At 44.6% G+C, this 25,235-nt stretch overlaps 1 protein-coding gene across 1 annotated transcript in view; it reads left to right on the forward strand.

The window, feature by feature from the left end:
* The window catches only part of GALNT18 (polypeptide N-acetylgalactosaminyltransferase 18), a 420,371-nt gene that overhangs the window by 182,672 nt on the left and 212,464 nt on the right, over positions 1-25,235 (forward strand). Inside the window, exon 2 of the mRNA XM_034769997.1 lies at positions 4,457-4,649. Within this exon, the coding sequence (XP_034625888.1) occupies positions 4,457-4,649 (193 nt within the window). The remainder of the gene's footprint in view (positions 1-4,456; positions 4,650-25,235) is intronic.

Genomic DNA, 25,235 nt, shown 5'->3' on the forward strand with positions numbered 1-25,235 from the left:
AGCTGGGAAGGGTTGCAAGTGCTTTGGAGGATAGGAGTATAATTCAAAATGATCTGGACAAACTGGAGAAATGGTCTGAAGTAAATAGGATGAAATTCAATAAGAACAAATGCAAAGTGTTCCTTCCTAGGTGGAGTAATCAGTTGCACACATACAAAATGGGAAATGATTGCCTACAAAGGAGTACCGCAGAAAGGGATCTGGGGGGTCATAGTGGACCACAAGCTAAATATGAGTCAACAGTGTAACACTGTCGTAAAAAGAGCAAACATCATTCTGGGATGTATTAGCAGGAATGCTGTAAGCAAGACACAAGAAGTAATTCTTCCGCTTTACTCTGCACTGATTAGATCTCAACTGGAGTATTGTGTCCAGTTCTGGGTGCCACACTTCAGGAAAGATGTGGACAAATTGGAGAAAGACCAGAGAAGAGCAACAAAAATGATTAAAGGTCTAGAAAATATGACCTATGAAGGAAGATTGAAAAAAATGGGTTTGTTTAGTCTGGGAAAGAAAACTGTTATGTCTCCTCTCCATCTTCTCAAGCACTTTAAAGGTTGTTACAAGGAAGAGGGAGAAAAAATGTTGTTCTTAACCTCTGAGGATAGGACAAGAAGCAGTGGGCTTAAATTGAAGCAAGGGAGGTTTAGGTTGGACATTAGGAAAAACTTCCTAACTGTCAGGGTAGTTAAGCACTGGAATAAATTGTCTAGGGAGGTTATGGAATCTCCATCATTGGGGATTTTTAAGAGTAGGTTAGACAAACACCTGTCAGGGATGGTCTAGATAATACTTAGTCCTGCCATGAGTGCAGAGGACTGGACTAGTTGACCTCTCAAGGTCCCTTCCAGTCCTATGATTCTATTATCTGAGTACTTTCAGCCAAATAAAGGGAGACAAATTCTGCCATTAGAAATTCATGCTCAAGTCAAATTGAATTCAATAACCAATGAATTTTTTACTAGCATTATTATGTTTCCTATTGTACTCAGTGAAATGAAGTGGTCACTCAGTGTATGAAAAATGGTCAAGTGATTTGTGAGAGTGTTGAAAACTGTTTGTTTTTATCTTCAGATCTATCCAGTAGCTCAAGAGTCTTGGTCCTAGCTTGTTGATTGCTGAATGCTGCTTGAATTAAGAAATAGCAAGAGATTAGTGAATCTCTTCAAGAAATACTTTTTTGGCAATGTTAGCTGAAATTCAGTGGCTGCTGAGTGTGAATGTGAGGACAGTATTCGGTTACTTGGGATAAAGCTGTATGGAAAAGGAACTTTATGGTAGCTACAAGTCTATGCATGTGCATCTGTCTACCCCAAATCTCATCCTTTTAATTACAACTTCTTTATTGGGGGCTACTTTTTTGACTTGCAAGAGATGTTTAGACTAGATCATATATCAGTCAGCCATACACTGGAAGTATAATAATTGAATATAAACTTGGAAACCTTCAGAGACAATATGTCCGAGTTGGAGAAATCCAGATTAGCACAACCTTTTTCTTTAAATGTCAGGATGGGGGAGGAGGAGGGAAGTCAGTCTTGATGTATAACTTCAGAAATGTCAACTTCTTACAGTGTGAATTGTTCATATTTGCTTTTCACCTTTTGAAGACTAACCCATTGTATTCTCAGTGGAATTTTCTGTCTTGAATGTGTTGATTAAGGTATCTGTACAAAGATTAGAAGAATGTGATACTCCTGTAGGTCAGGATGTTAGTTTTCTAACAGATAAAAAACAATTGTCAAAATATTTGCAGAGTTTCTCAACTTGGAGGCAGACCTCCATTGCTGATCATCTTATTAGTCTGTTTAGCGGGAGGAGGGATGTGGAAGAGGACAGGAGCAGTAGGCATGGAGAAAGCTACATAATGTCCTGCCTCTAAATAGGAGAATCTGGGTAAAGGGATGCACAACATTTCACCTCTTCACGAAGTTTTAAGACTGGTCTGTGGCCAATAGTGAGGCAGACTTCTTACCATGTGAATACTGTTTTGCTGTATGTTTGTGAATGAGCTGTTAAATTCAGTCCAATTCCAATGCACAGGAAGATGTCCAGGTCACAAAAATCCATCCCCAAAGTAACTGGTAATAATTGTCTGCAGCCGAGGTAGGAGTCTGGAAAGTGAAGTACTCTCTCAGTTTTAGAGATGGTCAAGGTGGAGGCACATGAACAAGACAATATGGGAGACGCTTGACTTGATATTGCTTGTCTGGTACATGACCCTTGGTTAAATGTTATACTTCAGCCTACAGAGCTATGTATCTAATGCCTTTCACCAATGCAAAATTTACATCATGCCAATTTCTGCCCTTAACTGTCAGCTTAACATTTATCTGAGTGCAGGATTTGGCCCTTAAAATAGGTCTTTTCAAGTTGCTATTGGAATTTTTAAAAGCAGATTCATGTTTACCTTACTTTTCTTAGTTGTCTTCCTACCTCTTTCATGATTTTTCATTCCTGCCTTTTTTGCTGTCATAACCCTGCAGCTCTGCTATCTTTTAGTTCTGAACATTAAAATGTAATGGGCATTCTGAGAATGCAAAGCCATAACATTTTGTCTATTAGCTGAGAGAGTATTGAAAACCTTTGTGTTGATATTCATGGCTAAGGAGACTCCAAGCACTAGAGAAATAGCTTTGCCACATGAATAAGAAAATAGCAAATCTCTTTATTTAGTGTCCATGAATGTGAGGGTTTCCTAAACTGCCATAAATTCTGGTCTAGATCTCCTCTCTCATTTGCTAGTTAAGACTCTGATTCACCAAATAACTTTAAGCGTGTGCTTAAAGTTAAGCATGTACTGAAGTATTTTCCTGAATCAAGGTGTATGTGCATGGTCCTGAGAAGTGCTGAGCCTCATCAGTTCCCATTGACCTGTGAGAAGAATTCTGTGGACTCAACAGGCCTTAGTACATGAGGTATCCTCATGCAAGTAGTCCTTTTATGGTTAATGGGATTATTTGTATGAGTAGAAACTACTTGTGGGGATCAGGGAGTTGTGGTCAAGAAACAACTGCCTGTTGCTATGATTCTTGGACTGGTAGTTAAAAAATTAACCTACCTGTCTCAAATTAGCAGGTTCTTCAGGTGACGCTCTTTGTTAAGCTGAATTAGTTGATCTTTCCTAATGAAATGCCATTGCAAAGTCATATTTGATCATGCGATCTGTATCCTGTTCTGACATCACCTTGATCTATTGGTAGCAGGCCTGTCAGAGCCGTTTTCTTGTTTGACTGAGGGCTAAGCATGTCCTTCATCCTTGAAGTGAAATGGAGCTGATCTTAGCACTCAAACAGTAACACAGTGCCATGACCGATTAAGAAACGCTACATATTTACTGAGATTGGAAGCTAATGCAAGTAACCAGCCCTTCATTAGTCTCTTGTCAGAGTTGTCAGGGAAAAAAGAAGGGCTTCTCACAGGAAGCTAACAGCTTAATCTTCTCAATTTATGTTAAAAAAGATAAAAGGATGGGCTTCCTGACACATGTCGGGAGTTATGATCCCAGGTGGTCATTTTACACAGGCTGTTTCTCTTTGTACATTTCCATCTTGCTGGCTGAAGTTGCCTTTTGGATCTGTAGGTGATTGTGTAGGAGTTGAGCGTGACACTGTACTATCTCTAGAGACAGCGCTGATGAATCTACTGCACAGCAGAAACATCAGAAAACTCCATTAAAATCTTCTGGAAAGATACTTTCTGACTTACATTAATGAAGAGCTATGATTTGCGAATGTAGCTGTATTAAAAAATGAGATATTGTTATTTAGCTGGGTACTTGTTAATGTCTCCAGGGAGGCTGTTCATAAACTATATGGACTTCCAGAAAAATGAAGACCTTTTTCAGTGCCCTTTTCTTTTGTGAATCAATAATTAACTATGACAAATCAAGGGCTCATGAGGTACTGCGTCCTTCATTCATACTGTGTTTAATAGAATAGGAAAATATTTAAGCATGGCTGTCAGGTTAGAATTTTAGTTGTGTATGGCCCCTGAGAATAGAGGTGTAACACTGACTGGAGTTACCAGATAGTCTTACAGGTTCTGTTTAACAGACTGTATGGGCAGTTAGATCTTGGGAGAAAATGCTGTGTTGTTAATTATGATGCAGTTCTTTTTAGATCCCAAGCATATCACCAATAAAATGTTGGTTCCCCCTTCCTGAATCTCTCTTATTGGAATAGTTTTTAGGTGCACAGATGCTGCTACACAGGACAAAAATATTATATGGTGAAAAAAATATTATTTGGTGAATGTCCTGGAATGCAAAGATTGAGTGGCTGAAGAAAGTTGTAGGCTGCAGTAAACTGAAACCATATTCTCTATGCAGGGTTTTGTTTTCTGAGCAAATAAAGTTGCATTCCTAAGATAATGCCTCTCACACTGCTCTGAAAATGACTAGTTGCTTGTTTTGAATTAAAGATCTAAAAATCTATCTTTTTGTTTTGTTTTATAGAAGCTCCACCAAAGCTGGAAGAAAATCCTGCAGAAGCTTTCACTGACTCATCCCTCTTTGCTCACTGGGGCCAGGACCTCAGTCCTGAAAACCGACGCATTGCCCTTAAACAATTCCAGTATTATGGCTACAATGCTTACTTGAGTGATCGCCTACCATTGGATAGGCCACTACCTGACCTGAGGCCTAATGAGTAAGTGCTTTCAATTGAACTTTAGTATTAACTGTACCTGAAATGCCGATAGTTAGGAAAATTCCCAAGTTCTACAGCAAGCCCACACTTTTTAACTGGAAATGTTAGGAAACATTATGTCATTACAGTGCTGGTGCATGGGTTACCCAGAATGAATTGAAGGAGGGGCTTTATGAAGTAAGTGTAGACTGAGATTTTCATAAGTGCCCAAGGAAGTTAGGTGCCTAACTCCCATTGGTAGGGCCTAACTCGCTTAAGTCCTCTTGAAAATCCTAGCTGTAACTTACACTGCACAGCTGGTCAGCGAGCTCTGATGTTTAGCCTGATCTATCAGGGAAGAATCTGCTTATTTTTTTGTGTTAACCTGCAGTTCATTCAGAAGCTATGGTCAGTATAGCAAATGAATCAGAATTACTGGAAGTTAGTAGAACCCAGATGGCGATAGCCCAACGGTGCGAAGTCCATCTGGAATTATGCAGAGTGCATGTTGGAATGGTCTGCTCAAAGCTGGGAAGTCCAGAGCTGGCTGGTACAGATCAGAAAGTAGACAAGGTTGGCCAGCTCAGGTAGCACACACAGGCTATGCATCTCTTGGGTAGCCTCTCCTGGCAGAACGCCTGTGGAGCCCCAGATGGAGTTTAGAACTGCTTTTCTCTGGGGGAGGTACCATGCGTTTACCAGAGTTGAATAAGCTGCTTCCATGCTAAGTAACCAATTGTTTCCTCACCCCTGCCAGGGTGCATGGGGCCCAGTTGCTGCACAAACGTTCCTTTACTGCTCTGGTAATGCATCTTGGGCCTATTCTGGTGGGACCACCAATAGAGGTGGTAGAGTCAAGTATCCTCATCCACTCAGTCCTTGGCAGGTCGTCTTACACTAGAAACAAAAGTGCCAAGTTTCTGATGTGAACCCTTGTCCACTGGAAACTGGATGGAGAGAAATTGATATCTCACAATCCACCCAAACCGATATTACAGTAATCACTACTGGTTGGTACAAACCAGGATTAGGTTTGCACCAGTGATCTAGACATGAACGGCTTTGTATCTCATTACCAACCCATTAAGCGATCCAGTTGACTTCTTATTCAGATCTTTAAACCACATGTTTTAACTAGTAAAACAAGTAAACAGAAATTGTACCATATACTAGATAAAGTAATAAGTAAAAAAAAAATGACCCAGAATCAGTTAAAAGGTTTGATCACAGCACCAATCCAGAATCTAGATATTACAAATGTATATCTGAGATCTGATGCAGTGCCAACATAAAAGATATCAAGCCCTGTGCAATTATATTTGCATTCTAGTTTTAATCCATTAGCAGTATCTTTATGAACAATCTGTTTCTTTTTTAATTGTAAATTAATTTAGAAAAAAATAAATCTTCTAGGACTAACAAGACGTTCTTGTCAGAATAGAAGCACGCCTGTGCTTTTTTTTTCTTATGAAAAGATGCTTCTCAAGGATTTCAATTTAATTTTTTAAAACTCTAAATATAAAAAATTAAAAAGTCAGAGAGCATGAACATTACTATGTCTGAGAGAAAATTATTACGGTGGGGATTTTTAAAGAAATCCCAGTTACAAGGAATTGTGTTTGTAATTTCCATTAAAGTTTTGATCTTTAGGTAACTCTGCACAGTCAAAATGTAAGATATGCTTCTCGATCCATGACTACAAAATAATGAATGGTCTAAAGAAGATAGGATGCATAGATGTTTCTGATCTTTCTCCTAATACAAGAACAAGGGAATATTCAATTAAATGTGGCAAATTCAATACTGATGAAAGGAAATATGTTTTCAGGGAATGTACAAGTAGTTTTTGGAACTTACTGCCATAAGATATAATTGAGACCAAGAACATAACAGGATTCCAAAACAGAATTAGACATTTTATATAGATAACAAAAATATCCAGAGTTATAATAGCCAATATTTATAAGAGACTTTTGGAAGGGATCTAAAGTCTCGTAGAAGTGTAGGACAGAAAAGGACCTCAATAGGTCATCTAGTCCAGTCCCCTGCACTTAAGGCAGGACTAAGTAATAACTAGACCATTCTTGACAGGTATTTGCTTGGCATAAACCAACCTTTAACTATTATAGGTTAGGAGGGATCTGTCTCTGGAAATGTGTTACCCATAATCACCCACTGCAGCATTTTTTGCACCTTCCTCTAAAGGAGATGATATTGGCCACTGTCAGAGACTCGGTACTGGACAAGATGGAGCACTGGTCTGTTCCGCTTTATTAGTATGTTTCTGCATAGTTAGTACCATTAAATAAATCAACACATACTACACAGTGGTATTTTAGGCCAGTATTTATTTTAGATACTGAGAATAAAAAATACTAGAAAAAATGCTGTAAATTTAATTATCATAGGTGGCAAGGTTGAATTTTTTTAATGGCATTCCCCTGTGGCTGCCTTACAGTGTCTAGCATATGATAGATCAAATACCATACACGTTTGAAAATGTCATTTTTGAAACAGTAAAAATAGTTACTCTTCTCTGAAGAGAAAATATACATCCACTTTATATAGTCCAAGCATGCCTCCAGCTATGTTTTGGCTTTGCTGGTAACTGAAATAACCATCAGACATAAACTTCTGTCTAGGTTTTCTTCTCAAACTATGCTCTTCTTACGTTCTTACAAGATCTCCTGTACCAGACACTAACTTAATCAGGTACTTCAGCTCCTTTTGTAACATGCTAGTATGTCTCTCTGCTCTTTCATACAGAGTTTGAACAGTTGATGTAGGATGACTCAAGAGAGGAGCTCCTCTGCATCCATATGTAGGGTCATAGAGACAGCAACTCTGGTGAACATGTTAGGCACATATCATATACATGATTTGGAGAAGCAGTCTTACGTTTTATAGGCTCAGTTTTTGTCTACATTTAAATGTATAACCATGTAGGGCAGTTAGAGGTATAAGTTGCAATGATTTGGGCTGCAATTAGTTGTGCTCACAAAACTGAGGCTAGATTTTGTGAACCAAAGATGTTTAAACATGGAAGAAATGGGCCAATCCTGGGGTCCTTATTTCTTTAGGCAAAATTGATCAATTTTAATGGGAGAGAATGATTGTACAAATAAAGTCGAGCAGAGAATGTAGCAATTGCCATACCTCAAAGTAGGTTTCAAGTGCGACTTATATTGAACATGGCCTTGTGCTCAGCCTCTGTATAGGAGAGAATTTCACCTGTTGAAACTGCTCGCTTTCCTTTGGGGTATGCATCTCTTACTATGTGTTTCTAAAGAGGTAGCACAGTGGGGCCCCAAGCCTAGTTGAGAACTGTGGGCGCTATTGTAATACAAATGATGATAATTGTGCTAACGTCTATGGAATATTCAACCCTCCTGAAATGATGATAACATATTGGAGTAGTTCCCTGCTGTGTACCTCCTTATCTACAGTACTTACCACACAGCATAAGCAATACTGTGGGGATTCTGTCACATCTTTCTCTCCCAGTACTTCCCGATAGTTATTTTCTGCTGCTGGAATCTCAGTGATGAGCTGTTTACTTCTCGGCCTCCCACCCCCAGTCCCCATCTGTCAGCCAGCACTGCATCTATATTTGGCAGAAAATACCATTGGCAACAGCTAACTACTAGCTCTAGTGGGCTTGGAACCATTTTGAAGAAAGCAGTGCCAGCCTCACTCTAGGCAGGAATGGGATAACACATTGGGTTAGCTGCAGCTCTGCTGTGCTTATTGTTTTAAGTAGGGCAGGCAGCGCATATGAAGCTTGCTGTGTGTAAAACGTTGAACAAGAAAGATATTGTTGAAAGTTAGGTTATTAAGGAATCCCAGAGCTGTGCACCAAGTCTTCTTTTGACCAGATGCAGAATTATTTTTTTACTTTGCTGGTTGGGAACATTTTGTTGTTGCCTGATCCCTGAAGCACATCTGTGAAACAAAGATAACACTGTTCTTCTTTGCTTATGGAGGGGTGAGAGGTGGGGAATGGAGGTAAAAGGTGCAGAGTGGACCCCCAGTGGAGGAACTGTTCTCCAGTATTTCTTTTATGAGGCATACGTGGAATGAAAGAATCGGCCAATGAGTGACTACAGTTGGTGAAGCGTTTTCTGCATTGAAAAATGCTGCATTTGCATGAAAATCAGAGGCAGGACAACTGGAGGGAGGAAAAAATGTGGCTTTTCTCTTTTTCCAGGGAATGTACAACAGTGTTTGGCGTGCAGAAGGATCACCTCTTTTCCCAGCTGACTGGAAGTGTGCAGCAGGGATGTTCTCTTTGCTTTGTAGGGAAAAGGTTTTGATTGCATATTAAAGACCTGGTGTTTAGAAAACTCAGCTATTCCACATTAAGCAATAAGTTTAAAGCAAGGGTTGTGCTTAACAATCATGATAAATCAGAATCTTAAGGTTTGATCCTGCTCATTCAAGTCAGTGGTAAAAGTCTGATTGCTTTGAATGGGAGCAAGATCCGGCCCATAGAAACAATCATAAACTAGGAGCCGATTGCGCAGATGGCATAGCCAAGGAATTTAAATATGTCCGCAGAGACAAGGGAAACATCCATTAAATTCATGTTTTGTGATGCTTTAGCGCAGGGGAGTCACTTGTTCGTCATATGCTTATGTTATTATTCCCAGTGTTGGTCAGCATTACGGTAGTACATAGAGTCCTGGAGATGACATTGGGAGACTTGAACCTGGGAGCTTCTGCCAATTTCATTTGCAAAAAGCAAATGACCTCTGTGTCATCCCAAATTATAAGAGAACAGGAGATGTTACTTCTGAGATAGGAAGCAGGTAGTCTGTGTGTGTGTTCTGATAATTTTTGAAGGTCAGTCTCCTTTGGCATAGGAAGAGGGGAAATACATACAGAACCTCGCTTATCCATAGCTGGATAAAGAGTGGTCAGTCCTTAAATACAAAAATAAAATAAAATAAAAAAAAAACAGAAAAGAAAAATCCAGGCATTGGACTACACTCTACTTTATACTTGAAAACCTAGCAGATGGTACAGAACTGTCAGTCAGAAGAATGCAACAATGGTTCAGTTGTGGCTTCAGGTACATTGTCTTTACTGGGAGCTACAGCCATGTGAGGTACATACGTGGTGGTCATATATGAGTTCCTCACAAGCGCTGATGGATTCAGCCTCATACCTCATCGTGAAGTAGGTTATTATCCACATTCTATAGCTAGGGAAACTGAGGTACAGAGAAGTTAAATGACTTTCCTAAAGTGTCACAGAGAGTCAGGGGGAGAATCAGGAATCTCCTGATTTCCAGTTCAGTGCCTCACCACTAAAATCATCCTTTCTCTCTAAGTGTATGTCTGTGCTGCGATTAGACACCTGCGGCTGGCTCATGCTAGGTGATTCGGGCTGCGGGGCTGTCTAATTGTGGTGTAGACATTCCAGCTTAGGCTGTGCTCTGGAACCTTCCCACCCCTCAGGATCAGAATTGTTGCCCTGAGGAGCAATAAAGGTGGGAAAAAAGAACATGTATTAGTCCTGTTAAAATTTCAAATAAAATATTTCATTAAGTTTTTATGCAAAATTTCTAAATGAAAATGTTCATTTTGATTCATTAGAAATTATTTAAAATGTGTTTTGAATTAAAAAAAAGTTTCATTGTTCAAAAATTGAAAAGTTTTCATTTTCAGTTTTTGGATTTTGTGGTCTGCCCCCTTTCTCTCTTTTTCTAACTTTCTTCCCTTTTTTCACATAGGAAAAAGTGGGAGAGCAAGTGGTATCCCCCCCTCTCTGTAACCTTTTCCTATTGGCAAAAACCTTGGAAAAAAGTAAAAATGTGAGAATGTGGGGGAGAGAACATCTTCTCACTTTTACTTTTCCCCCCAATTAGAAAGATGTGAATGACTGTGAAACAAATTTAAAAAAAATGAGATTAGCATTTTCTCACGCTTATAAGAAACCGTTTTCACACTTTTCTAGCTGGAAAAGTAAAACAAAGTGTGAGTGGTTTTCCCTCACTGATGCAGACTTTTTAAAAAGAGTTTTAAAATAGAAAAATAATTAGGGGAAAAATAGAACAAAATAATTAAAGAATAATCCATCACTTTCTCAGACATTTTTTCACTGAAAAAGCTTTGAAAGAATTAAGAAAAGGTGAAACTGGGTAAACCCAGTTTCTCTCAGCTTCCCCTTTCTTTTTCTTTCTTTTTTTTTTTACACTGGAGAAAAAAGGAAAAATTTGAGAAAAGAGTTGAACAGGAGCCCAATTTTTCCCATGTTCAGAAACAGAACTGAAACGAACAAACAAAAAAGCAATTAAAAACTTAACTAACATTTTTGTTTTGTTTTTTGGGTTTAAAATTTACCATCAAAATTTGAAAAATTTAGTAGAAAATGATATTTTCCCCATGAAAACTTGTGTGTGATTAAAGAAGTGATCTAAGGAATTGTAGCAAAGGTAAAAGACAGCGCGAAAACTTCAGGAGAGGCCATTGAGTTTTATGTAATTTACAGAACTATAGAAGGTGAGACACCAACCCATAGGACTTTCCACCGCTTTCCTCACTTCATCTGCTTCTTATGTGTTGTTCAGTGATGCTCTGCCAAGGATGAGAGATAGACCTTCCATTTGTGCTCTTAGCTCTGTTTCCAAAGTCCATTACTATTAGAAAAGAAATTAATGGAGATATTCATTATTTCTCCCAACTGGAAGGGACCTTGAAAGGTTATCGAGTCCCGCCCCCTGCCTTCACTAGCAGGACCAAGTACTGATTTTGCCCCCGATCCCCAAGTGGCCCCCTTAAGGATTGAACTTACAACCCTGGGTTTAGCAGGCCAATGCTCAAACCACTGAGCTATCCCTCCCCCTATTTTTTTAGAATGTTTCAATGCTTTAAAACAAACAAACAAATGTAACTTCCCATCACCTATAAGAAACCATTGTGTGGTGTGATTGGAAGGTAAACTAATAAAGAAATAAATTTCAGTTTAAAACTTCTGATTATTATAAACATCAGAGGGAAGGAGTACTCTGTGATAGTAATAAATATTAAAAATACATTGACGTTGTTCCTGTGTTAATTAATTAGTCATTACATAGATCATCATCATCATAGCTTAATGTATTCTGTTCTGAAAGGATTTTTCTGTATGTTACATTCACCAATAGACATCTTAGCTGAGGACATGCCTGGGAACAATATTTGACCCTCAGACGTCCTTGAAGTGCTACACTCTTTAGAAAAAGCTTGGAAAGCTTTAATGTTTTTGCCTGTACACCAGTTAGTTATTTTCAGTCAGGAACAGATTTAAAAGTCTCCTTATGAACATACAGTATTAAATATGCGGAGCAAACTCACTAGAGGAGAGATTACTGGGCTTTCTTGTTTCTGTGCTTATTGCAAAGAGTATTTTGAATATACATCTTCTGCCACTACTGGATGCTCCTTTTTCAATATCTCTATCAAATTCTGTTCTCAAAGCAGCTCTCATTATATATATAATGCTAGAGCTAGTCAAGCTTCTTAGCTGACCAATGACACTTTCAGAAACTTTTACCTTACATCAGATTTCTATGACGTTTCACCCACTTGCATCATCAATGAATGAATTTGTCCCTAGTCCTTTACCTACAGTATAACCACACTTCTGAGTTTGGTAGGTATCTGTGGTAGAATGCCAGAAGACAAGAGATAAAAGGTGGTGCAAACATAATGACAACATAGCAAACTACGTAAGATATATATTATTTGTCAAGATATATCAATTGCTTTTCTGGATTCTACAATCTAGGCAAGGTATCATGTATTGAGAGAGAGTCTGCCAGAATCACACTCCCAGCTGTTGTATAAGTTCAGAAGAAAACAGAAAATATCCTGGAAGTTGAAAGCCAAATTCATTGGTAATGTAAATGGTGGCCAGAGATGCTGGGTAAAAGATCGCCGGAAAATAAGTAAAGTTGTATCGTAATACAACTTGCCCCAAACTGGCATGCAATAAGTTTGCAAAATGGATGAACCTTACTCTTCTGGAGGCTTAAAATGGAGTGAAAAAGGAACATCCAGTAGTGGCAGAAGATGTATATTCAAAATACTATTTGCAATAAGCACAGAAACAAGACAGCACAGTAATCTCTCCTCTAGTGAGTTTACTCTGCATATTTAATACTGTATGTTTATAAGGAGACTTTTTTAAATCTGCTCCTGACTGAAAATAACTAACTGGTGTACAGGAAAAGCAACTAACTGGAGTGTGGGCCTCAAAATACCAGAGTTATTTCCTGTTGTAAACCTAAGGAATAACTGCACTGGTTGGAAATGTTGTGTTTCAACAGTGACCGCTGCACTCCCACTTACTCCAATTTTCTGAACACCTTAGACCCAACATAGTCCTTACACCAACATTTACCTCACAGCTTAGTCTGGCCTGCAGACTTCTGGCACTGCCATTTGCTTACACCAGGCCCAAATCTGCATGCTTATGCCAGGCCCGTTTGTTTGCTTAAACCAGGTCTAAATCTGGCCAAGAATCCACTGTTTGATAAATTTGTCCCAATATTTTATTATCGGGTACTCCTACTCATACGGAGTAGCACTTTATTTCCCATGTAGTCTGTGTCAAGTCAATGGGACTATTTGCAGCGAGTAAGAGCATCTGTGCGAGTAAGATTATCTGTGTCTGGCCCTCAATGACTAACGAGTTATTTAAGGCAGAAATTCTATGACTAAATACTGTTTAGAATTCCTCAGTCTGGTCAAATATTTAGTGTTTATTTTTTGCTTGAGTATTTTCTTGGTCTTTACTCTACTCCTGCAACTACCCTTTGTTCATTCCCTCCCCCCCCCCCCCTTCTTGTATTGCTGACTGGCTCAGTGTCACCTGCATGCAGACTTTGTTGGTTTCAGCAATTGGTGGTGTGCACTGATTCAATAACATCTTGTATCATTTCTATTTTTGCTTTAGTTTTTTGTATCTGCCTACTCCATTCCCTGTAGAAATAGCTGCTCCAAAAAATGTTTTTGACTGGCAGCACAGAGCTGCAGTCTCCAGGGTGTTGCATTATACAAGGTGAGTAATGGATTGTACCCCAGGATAAGTTTATTCAGGTGCATTTTGATTCTTGACCTTGCCCATCATCTCCTTTGACTGAAAGGCAAATTTTTACTTCAACAATAGCAGACCGGTTTCAGAGTGGTAGCTGTGCTAGACTGTATCAGCAAAAACAATGAGGAGTCCTTGTGGCACTTTAGAGACTAACAAATTTATTTGGGCATAAGCTTTCGTGGGCTAAAACCCACTTCATCAGATGCACAGAATGGAACATGCAGTAGGGCGGTATAAATACACAGCATATGAAAAGATGGGAATTGCCTTACCAAATGGGGGGTCAGTGCTAACAAGCCAATTCAATTTAAGTTGGAAATAGGCAATTCTCAACAGTTGACAAGGGATGTAAATCACTTTGGTAGTGTTAATGAGGCCAGTGTAAACAAGGTGGCCCATTTCAAACAGTTGACAAGAAGGTGTGAGTATATAGCAAGGGGAAATTTGGTTTTGTAAAAACAACGAGGAGTCCCTGTGGCACCTTAGAGACTAACAAATTGATTTAGTTTCTGTAATGACCCATCCACTCCCAGTCTCTATTCAGGCCTAATTTGATGGTGTCCAGTTTGCAAATTAATTCCAGTTCTGTGGTTTCTCATTGGAGTCTGTTTTTGAAGTTTTTTTTGTTGAAGAACTGCCACTTTTAAATCTGTTATTGAGTGACCAGGGAGGTTGAAGTGTTCTCCGACTGGTTTTTGAATGTTATAATTCCTGATGTCAGATTCGTGTCCATTTATTCTTTTGCGTAGAGACTGTCCGGTTTGGCCAATGTACATGGCAGAGGGGCATTGCTGGCACATGGCATATATCACATTGGTAGATGTGCAGCTGAACGAGTCCCTGATGGTGTGGCTGATGTGGTTAGGTCCTATGATGGTGTTCCTTGAATAGGTATGCGGACGTAGTTGGCACCAGGGTTTGTTGCAGGGTTTGGTTCCTGGGTTAGTGTTTTTGTTGTGTAGTGTGTAGTTGCTGGTGAGTGTATGTTTCAGGTTGTGGGGCTGTCTCTAAGCAAGAACTGGCCTGTCTCCCAAGGTCTGTGAGAGTGAGGGATCATCCTTCAGGATAGGTTGTAGATCCTTGATGATGCGCTGGAGAGGTTTTAGTTGGGGGCTGTAGGTGACGGCTAGTGGCGTTCTGTTACTTTCTTTGTTGGGCCTGTCTTGTAGTAGGTGACTTCTGGGTACCCTTCTGGCTCTGTCAATCTGTTTCTTCACTTCACCAGTTGGGTATTGTAGTTTTAAGAACGCTTGATGGAGATCCTGTAGGTGTTTGTCTCTGTCTGAGGGATTGGAGCAAATGTGGTTGTATCTTAGAGCTTGGTTGTAGACAATGGATTGTGCTATGTGGTCTGGATGAAAGCTGGAGGCATGTAGGTAAGTATAGCGGTCAGTAAGTTTCTGGTATAGGGTGGTATTTATGTGACCATCATTTATTAGCACTGTAGTATCTAGGAAGTGGATCTCTTGTGTGGACTGGTCCAGGCCGAGATTGATGGTGGGGTGGAAATTGTTGAAATCCTGGTGGAATTCCTCAAGGGCCTCCTTCCCATGGGTCCAGATGATGAAGATGTCATCAATGTAGCGCAAGTAGAGTAGGGGAGTTAGTGGACGAGAGCTGAGGAAGTGTTGTTCTAAGTCAGCCATAAAAATGTTGGCATAATGTGGGGCCATGCCGGTACCCATAGCAGTCCCGCTGACTTGAAGGTATAAATTGTTCCCAAATCTGAAATAGTTGTGGGTGAGGACAAAGTTCAGCCACCAGGTTTGCTGTGACATTATCGGGGATACTGTTCCTGATGGCTTGTAGTCCTTCTTTGTGTGGAATGCTGGTGTAGAGGACTTCTACATCCATAGTGGCTAGGATCGTGTTTTCTGGAAGATCATCAAAAGACTGTAGTTTCCTCAGGAAGCTGATGGTGTCTCGAAGATAGCTAGGAGTGCTGGAAGCGTAGGGCCTGAGGAGAGAGTCTACATAGCCAGACAATCCTGCCGTTAGGGTGCCAATGCCTGAGATGATGGGGCGTCCAGGATTCCCAGGTTTATGGATCTTGGGTAGCAGATGGAATACCCCTGGTCGGGGCTCTAGGGGTGTGTTTGTATAGATTTGTTCCTGTGTTGCTTCAGGGAGTTTCTTGAGCAGATGGCGTAGTTTCTTTTCGTAATCCTCAGTGGGATCAGAGGGTAATGGCCTGTAGAATGTGGTGTCAGAGAGTTGTCTAGCAGCCTCTCGTTCATATTCTGATCTGTTCATGATGACAACAGAACCTCCTTTGTCAGCCTTTTTGATTATGATGTCAGAGTTGTTTCTGAGGCTGTGGATGGCATTGTGTTCTGCACGGCTGAGGTTATGAGACAAGTGATGCTGCTTTTCCACAATTTCAGCCTGTGCACATTGGTGGAAGCACTCTATATAGAAGTCCAGTTGGTTGTTTCGACCTTCAGGAGGAGTCCACGCAGAATCCTTCTTTCTGTAGAGTTGGCAGGAAGGTTTCTGTGGGTTAGCGTGCTGTTCAGTGGTGTGTTGGAAATATTTCTTGAGTCGGAGACGTCGAAAGTAGGATTCTAGGTCACTGCACAGCTGTATCATGTTCCTGGGAGTGGAGGGGCAGAAGAAGAAGCCCGGAGATAGGACAGATTCTACTGCCGGGCTAAGAGTATAGCTGGATAGATTAACAATATTGTTGGGTGGGTTAAGGGAACCACTGTTGTGGCCCCTTGTGGCATGTAGAAGTTTAGATAGTTTAGTGTCCTTTTTCCTCTGTAGAGAAGCAAGGTGTGTGTTGCAAATGGCTTGTCTAGTTTTTGTAAAGTCCAGCAGACAATTCACTTTTCTTAATATATCTGGTTTCTGTGTTGTGATTCTTTTGCTTGGCATGCATTTATGTTATGAAGTACCCAGAATAGTCCCTGGTGCATAATACTAGGAGGTTAACAATTTTTGCATGAATTCTGCGTGTGTTCATGTAGATCAATAAAACTAAGTTTGAGACCATCAACTCCCATATTATTAGATACTGACATTGTTTCACTAACAGAAGGGTCTGTTTTTATCCTTTGTGAGAAAGGTTTGACTTTTACATAGGGTGGTGGATGGGAGGAAGGAATCTTATGGCTTAATGTTCTGTATGAGAGCAGCTTTTATTAAAAAGAATAAGAATCAGTCAGTTACAATTAAATCTATAGCATTAGAAGTTCAAATGTCCAAAAACTAATTATTCTTGTATTGCCCTGAATTTGTATCTAATTTGTATCAGCCACAGTTTCTCTGACTGCTTATCTTTTCTTATTTTAAAATTCTGTTAAGCCCTGCTTTTCTAAACTGTGATATCACAAGTGGTGGCCTTACTTGCTTATAGTTATGGTAATTGTGTATACAAATTAGTCACACAATTGTATACCCATTTTTGTTTACTCACTGTCAAAAATTAGGACCAGACATCAAGTTCTCTAACCATGTGCTACTAGAGTTATTCACTGTCTTGTGTTGTCCAGGTCTGTAATAGATTGTAAAGCCCTGAAGGGAAGAATTAAGGAACCCTTTATATGTTTGTACAATGTCATATTGTCTCACCTCAATAAATAATTGTTAATAATAATAATGAAGGATAAAATGCAAACGTTGCAGAGACTGATTTTGGGCAAACACTAAAAGTTCTTCTTTGAGTGATTGCTCATGTATATTCCACAATAGGTATGCGTGCTCACCACGTGCACCGGTGCCGGAAGGTTTTTCTCCTAGCAGTACCCGTAGAGGAGCACCTTAGCGACCCCTGGAGTAGCGCCTCCATGGCACGGTATAAGGGGTGCTGCGCATTCCCCCCACCCTCAGTTCCTTCTTGCCACCAGTGAAGGTGCTTCAGAACTGCTCTGTTCCAGCTTTGCTGTAGCTCGTCCCAAAAACTGCTTATTCATTCAGTGTATGGTACCTGTAGTTAGTTAGTTAGCTGTTTTAGTTTAGTTTAGCTAGAGTGCTGGGGCGGGGCATGCCTCTTGCCCTGGGTTTTAAGTCATGCGACACTTGTAGGTGATCTATGCCAGTGAGTGATCTGCACGTGGACTGTTTATGCTATTTGGGGGAAACCCATCTCCGCAATCACTGCAAGATTTTCAAGTCGTTTAAGCCTTGGACCAAAAGAGAAAGGGACACTAGGCTCTGGACTATTCTGATGGAGTCAGCGCTGACCCCGGTTCTGGCGATATACTGGCATTAAAACAGGTTCAGAGAAGGCCAACTAAACTGTTTAGGGGTTTGGAATGGGTCCCATATGAGGAGGGATTAAAGAGGCTAGGACTTTTCAGCTTGGAAAAGAGGAGACTAAGGGGGGATATGATAGAGGTCTATAAAATCATGAGTGGTATGGAGAAAGTGAATAAGGAAAAGTTATTTACTTGTTCCCATAATATAAGAACTAGGGGCAACCAAATGAAATTAATGGGCAGCAGGTTTAAAACAAATAAAAGAAAGTTCACACAGCGCACAGTCAACCTGTGGAACTCCTTGCCTGAGGAGGTTGTGAAGGCTAGGACTATAACAGGGTTTAAAAGAGAACTAGATAAATTCATGGAGGTTAAGTCCATTAATGGTTATTAGCCAGGATGGGTAAGGAATGCTGTCCCTAGCCTCTGTTTGTCAATGGAGATGGATGGCAGGAGAGCGATCACTTGATCATTGCCTGTTGGGTTCACTTCCTCTGGGACACCTGGCATTGGTCACTGTTGGTAAACAGGATACTGGGCTGGATGGACCTTTGGTCTGACTCAGTATGGCCATTCTTATGTTCTTATGGCACCAGGCACCGCGGTGTCAGTGCGCGGCGATCCTTCAGCGCCATCGACTAGTCGGCACCACTCCCCGTCCATGGGACATGCCAAGAAGGCTAGGAAGAGGCCAGAGTAAACCCAGGACAGAGGCTAGACCCATATTGGGCAGTCCTTGATCCCCACCGGCCTCTAGGCCTCCTACTCAAGTTGAGCTGAGTAGTCTGGCCCATTCGGAGCAGGCCTCCCCAGATGTCTGGATGCCCTCCACACCGGAGGCCCTGCAGGTGGCCCGGGATACTATGTCCATGCCGGTACCAGGAGCATCGCTGATGTCGGCCCCGTGCTCCAGAGGCGAGCTGCCGCTGGGATCTCCGCAGTTACCCCCGTCTCGGTAACCGTCTCGGTCGAGGGAACATTCCCGATGCCGTTTGCCGCCCAGCGTCCGTTCAGGGCAAAGTCCATGTGGATCACCTTCGACGCCCAGCAGGTTGTCTGGTTGGGTTCTGTCTGACCAAGACTCTTGGCACCGCTCTGCCTCGAGGAGCGAACACTGACAGGACTGAGGCAGACAACGCCAAAGGTCCTCGTCTTGGAGGGGCTATTGCAGCCAGTCATGGCACGAATGTCGACATCATTCCCGTTCGTCGTCCCGCTCCAAGTCCCCACCACGGCACCACCTCCGCAGCCTCGGGCATCGATCGCCAGTGTCTGGCCATCACGGGTCCGCCCACTGGAGCTGATTGCAGTGCAGCTGTTACTGACGGTACCGGTCCTCCACATTGGGATCATAGTCCTGTGGTCGACATAGCTCCCGGCGCTGCCGCTCCTCCTGCTTCAGGGGAAGCAGCTGGTCGTATGTCAGCCCGGCCTCCCTTCGTAGTCATCCATCGATGGGCCAGGCCAGCCAGGCCAAACAGCCGGCTCCGCCGGTGCCACAGCAGGTGCAGTGGCACTGGGCCCCATGGCCGGCCCAATGGTACCAGTGGGCACTGTGGCCCCTGATACTGCCCATGGTGGGGCTCACTCGGTGGCCGGAGCCTCAGAGGGACCATCGGCCTCCCTCTCCAAACCTCCGAGGAAGGAGTTGGTGGGACGTATATCCTCGGCACCGTGCCCGGAGACCAACCAGGTGGTGGACCCTCCAATGCCGGTGGACGCACAAAGTACCGTGCTGGCCTCCTCACCCTCCCCAGATGAGGCAATTACAGCTCCTCCTTCCTCCGTCCTGCAGGATGACTTTAGGGCCCACCAAGAACTCTTAAAAAGGGTGGCATCAAGCCTACAATTCCAAGCAGAGGAGATGGAGGAGCCCTCGGACTCCCTGTTTAATGTACTGTCCTCCTCGGCACCAGGCAGAGTGGCCTTGCCGCTTCACAAAGGGATGGCGAAAATTTCAAATGCCCTGTGGCAAACCCCGGCCTCATTGGCCCCCATCTCTAAGAGAGCGGAACGCAAGTATTTTGTACCCACCAAGGGGCATGAATACTTATACACCCACCCTGCTCCTAACTTCCTGGTGGTCGAGTCGGTCAACTACAGGGAATGGCAGGGCCAACCAGGCCCTACCCCGAAAAGTAAAGATTCAAGGAGGCTGGACTCATTTGGAAGAAAAATTTATTCGTCCTCGAGCTTCCAGTTACAGGTGACGAACCACCAGGCTCTTCTGGGCCAGTATGAGTTCAATCTGTGGGGCTCCCTGCCCAACTTCGAGGACTCCCTCCAGGAGCGTGACAGGAAGGAGTTCAAAGCGCTGGTGGAAGAGGGCACAGCGACTGCCAGGGCACCCCTGCAGGCAGCTTCAGATGCAGTGGACATGGACGCGTGATCCACGGCCTCGCGATGTCCATGAGAAGGGCATCGTGGCTTCTGCTCTCTGTGCTGTTCACGAGGCGCAGACCTCCCTGCAGGACCTCCTGTTTGACGGCAAAGCTCTGTTTGCGGAACAAACAGATACAAAGCTGCATGGCCTGAAAGACTCCCGCACGACTCTCCAGACTCTGGGTCTCTATGTTCCGTCTCTGGCTAAACCTAAATTCAAGCCGCAGCAGACTTCCGCTCAGGCCACGCATTCAAAATACGAGACTGCTTATATGAAGTCGCGGGACTATAAGAGGCGCCTATAGAAGTAGTCTTGGCCTGCCCCCCAGCCTGTGTCCTCCAAGGGCAAGCAAGCGGGGAAAAAGGTGATTTTGATGGGACGCCTCGGGGGTGCCCTGCCTGTTCTCATCAGGGATCCACACTCGAGAAAGCTTCCCTTCTCCAATCGGTTGTGTGCTTTCCTCCCAGAGTTGTCGCGGCTGACCTCGGACTGATGGGTCCTCAACACCATCACCCGGGGCTACACCCTCCAGTTTACTTCCTCCCCGCCCAACCACCCCATGTCCCCTTTCCCTCCTGGGGAACCCCTCGCACGAGGCTCTGCTTGAGCAGGAGGTGGGGAGGCTCCTGGGCCTAGGAGCGGTGGAAGCGGTCCCGGGGGAGTTCAAAGGCAAGGGGTACTACTTCCACTATTTCCTTATCCTGAAGGCCAAAGTGGGGCTCAGGCCCATCTTGGACCTGGCAAGGCCTGAACCAGTACCTAGTGAAGCTCAAGTTCTGCATGGTCTCCCTAGCCTCCATCATCCCCCTCCCTGGATCCCAGGGACTGGTACGCCATCCTCGATCTGCAGGACGCGTACTTCCACATTTATATATTCGAGGGGCACAGACGCTTCCTCCGTTTCACGGTGGGGCAGGAACACTACCAATTTACGGTCCTCCCATTTGGCCTGTCACCAGGGTATTCACGAAATGTATGTTGGTGGTGGCGGCCTAACTCAGGCGCCGGGGGGGTCCAGATCTTCCCCTATCTGGACAACTGGTTGGTCAAGCGCAGCTCCCAGTCGCAGGTGCGGGATCACGTGGCGCTCCTTCTGTCCATGTACACCACTTTGGGCCTGTTGGTAAACAACACCAAGTCCACGTTAGTCTTGGTACAACACACAGAGTTTATCGGGGCAGTCCTGGATGCCTCGTCGGCCAGAGCCTCCCTCCCACTGGACAGGTTCGAGACCCTGAAGGGGCTCATCGACACGGTCACAAGGTTTCCAGTGACAATAGCCAGAGCGGGCCTCCAGCTCTTGGGTCACATGTTGGCGTGCACGTATGTGGTCCATCACGCCAGACTCAGGATGAGGCCCCTCCAGCTCTGGTTGGCTTCGGAGTTCTCCCAGGCCGGGACAGGATGGACAAAGTCCTCACGGTGCTTGAGTCAGTGATCACCTCTGTACGGTGGTGGTCCTCCCCAAGAAACATGCTCTACCGGGTTCCATTCAGGGCCAGGGCCCTGTTGCTGGAACTGGTGTCCGATGCGTCGGACCTGGGATGGGGGACCCATGTGGGGAATGTTCCGACCCAAGGTATGTGGTCGGCTCAGGATTTGACCCTCCACATAAACGTCAAGGAGCTCAGGGCAGTACGGCTGGCGTGCATGGCCTTCCATTCGCACCTGGAGGGTCTCTCCTCTTAGCGCGAGTGGTCTCTCCACCCAGAGGTGGTGCACAGACTTGTCCACCTGGGGAGTTCCCCACACTTGGAACTGTTTGTGACCCGGTTCTGCTCCGGGGAGGGGCTGGGATGGGGTGCTATCTCCAATGCCTTCCTCCTGTCCTGGTCAAGCCAGTTTCTCTATGCCTTTCCCCCGTTCCCGCTAATTGGCAAGGTCCTGGAAAAGATAAAAATGGACAAGGCCTGGGTCCTTCTGATTGCCCCGGCATGGCCCAGGCAGCATTGGTATGGGACCCTCACGGGCCTGGCGTCACCCCACTGTGGCCATTGCCATCCCACCCGGACCTGCTCTCCCAGGACCAGGGCCACCTCCTCCACCCCAATCTAGCGGCACTCCACCTCATAGCGTGGCTGCTCAATGGTTAGGTAGGGAGGAAAGGATATGTTTGGAAGGGGTTCAGCGCGTCTTCCTAGAAAGCAGGCGGCCCTCACACGCCGAGCCTACTTGGCAAAGTGGTCTCGGTTTTCCAGTTGGGCAAACGAGCGGGGCGTTTCCCTGGTGGCCGCCCTGATCCAGCTTATTCTGGACTACCTCCTTCACCTTAGAGCCCAGAGCCTGGCGCCCTCATCAGTCAAGGTGCATCTGGTGGCCATATCGGCCTTCCATCCACCGGTGCAGGGCCACATGGTATTCTCCCATGCTATGACTGGCCGATTCCTTAAGGGGTTGGATCGTCTCTTCCAGTATGTTAGGCCCCTAGTCCCGCAGTGGGACCTAAATCTGGTGTTGGCCTGTCTCACAAGGCCCCCATTTGAGCCATTAGCCATGTGCTCTTAGTCACACCTCTCGTGGAAGGTGGCCTTCCTGGTTGCGATCACGTTGGCTAGGTGGGTCTCAGAACTCAGGACCCTAACCTCCAAGCCTCCATACACAGTGTTTCATAAAGATAAGGTCCAGCTCCGCCCATACCCTTCATTCCTCCCGAAGGTGGTCTCCGCCTGTCACGTGGGTCAGGACATTTTTCTGCTGGTCCTCTGCCCCAAGCCCCATGCATCCAGTGAGGAGCGCCACCTCCACACGCTGGATGTGAGATGGACTCTGGCTTTTTACCTGGAACAGACTAAGCCATTCAGAAAGTCCTCGCAACTGTTCATTGCCTCGGCCGAGCAGATGAAAGGTTGGCTGATCTCCACTCAGCGCCTCTCCAACTGGATCACCTCGTGTATCAGTACCTGTTATGACCTGGCAGGAATCCCTCCACCACCAATTGTGAACGTGCACTCGACTAGGGTGCAGGCCTTGTCGGTTGCCTTTTTGGCCGATGTCCCCATTCAGGACATTTGTAGGGCTGCCACGTGGTCTTCAGCTCACACGTTCACCTCGCATTATGCGATTGTCTCTCAGACCAGGGAGGATGCCGGGTTTGGCCGGGCCGTTCTCCATCCCAAGAGTTTGTGAACTCCTTCCCACCTCCAACAGATATAGCTTGGAATCACCTATTGTGGAATACATATGAGCAGTCACTTGAAGAAGAAAAGACCGTTACCTTTTCTGTAATTGGTGTTCTTCGAGATGTGTTGTTCATGTCTATTCCACATCCCGCTCTCCTTCCCTTCTGTCGGTGTTGTCTGGAAAGAAGGAACTGAGAGTTGGGGGAACACGCAGGGTCTCTTATACCGCGCCATGGAGGCACCACTCCAGGGGTCGCTAGGGCGCTCCCCTATGGGTACTGCTAGGGGAAAAACTTCCGGCACCGGTGCACATGGCGAGCACACACACCTATTGTGGAATAGACATGAGCAACACCAGTTACGGAAAAGGTAACTCTCTTTTTGAGATGGAATTCCCATATGACCAAGTTTTTTAGTACTAAGCCTGTTCTTGTGGGCTAACTGGAGATTTGTCAGTAATTCTGCACTTAGCTTTGCAGTTCTGGATGATAACCAGTTTGAATCTTTCCAGAAGTGAAAGTAAGCCGGTATGCCCTGGTACGCCGTACCGGACCAGCTTCCCCAGGTGACAATTTAAAGGGCCTGGGCTCCCAGCAGCAGCTGGAGCCCTAGGCCCTTTAAATTGCCACCAGAGTCCCACTGATGGAGCCCCTGGGTAGCGGAGGTGACTGAGATCCCCGGCGCTCCGGCAGCGATTTAAAAGGGCCTGGGGCCCTGCTGCAGTAGTGGCGGCTGGGAGCCCCGGCCCTTTAAGTCACCGTCGGAGCCCCGCTGCCGCTACCCCAGGGCTCCAGCAGCAGGACTCAGGCAGCGATTTAAAGGGCCGGGGGCTCTGGCTGCCACTATCGCCCGGGCCCTTTAAATCTCTGTCGGCTCTGACGGCGGGGCTCGGGTGGAGATTTAAAGGGCCAGGGCAGTAGTGGCATCCAGAGCCCTGGGCCCTTTAAATCGCCACCTGAGCCCTGCTGCCGGAGCCCTAGGGTGGTGGCGGCAGCCAGGAGCCCCGCAGTTCCTTCGGCAATTTTAAAGGGCCCGGGGTCCGCTGCAGTAGCGGTGGCTGGGAGTCCCTGGCCCTTTAAATCACCTCCCAAGCCCCTAGCCACCGCTGCTACCCTGGGGCTCTGGCAGCAGGGCTTAGGTGGCGATTTAAAGGGCCCAGGGCTCCACTGCGGTAGTGGTGGTCGGGAGCTCCGAGCCCTTTAAATGGCCCCCGAGCCCAGCAGCTGGAGCCCAGGGCCCTTTAAATCCCGTGGCTCGAAAGGTCCCGCCCCTTCCGGTTGAGGCCATGCCCCCTCCAGTTGAGGCCCTGCTCATGGCTCTGGCATACCGTTAAGTCCTTTAAGTTACTTTCACCCCTGAATCTTTCCCAAGATTTGAAAACTTTTCTGGTTCAGTCTGTGATTTGCATCAGTTCTCATTTTATCAGAAACAATTCATCCTTCCATTTGGTCATCATAGAGATTCACCACTCCTGAACAGGGGCATATAGACAACTTTTTTTTATTTGGGAAGGCTAGAGTTAAAAAGTAATAAAATAATAGCTGTTGTAGGTTTTGTACCAGAACTACATTTGTCCTCTTTCAATCAAGTGAGATAAATTAATTTCTATTCCAGACATAGTGTTTTCTTTATTTATGAACATAATCCCTACGTTTTGGGAGGCCTAAAGCCATCCACAGCTCTCTCTTTCCCCCCCCCCCCACCCCATTGTCTGCACCCATGCTGAATTTTATCTCATTACTACTAATATGCCATATATCATCCTGTAGAAAAGCACTGTTGCTGAGGCAGTGAGATCCAGTGGCTAGAACACAGAACAGGGACA

The sequence above is a fragment of the Trachemys scripta genome, chromosome 4 (genome assembly GCF_013100865.1).
Source record: "Trachemys scripta elegans isolate TJP31775 chromosome 4, CAS_Tse_1.0, whole genome shotgun sequence".
Classification (NCBI taxonomy): domain Eukaryota; kingdom Metazoa; phylum Chordata; order Testudines; family Emydidae; genus Trachemys; species Trachemys scripta.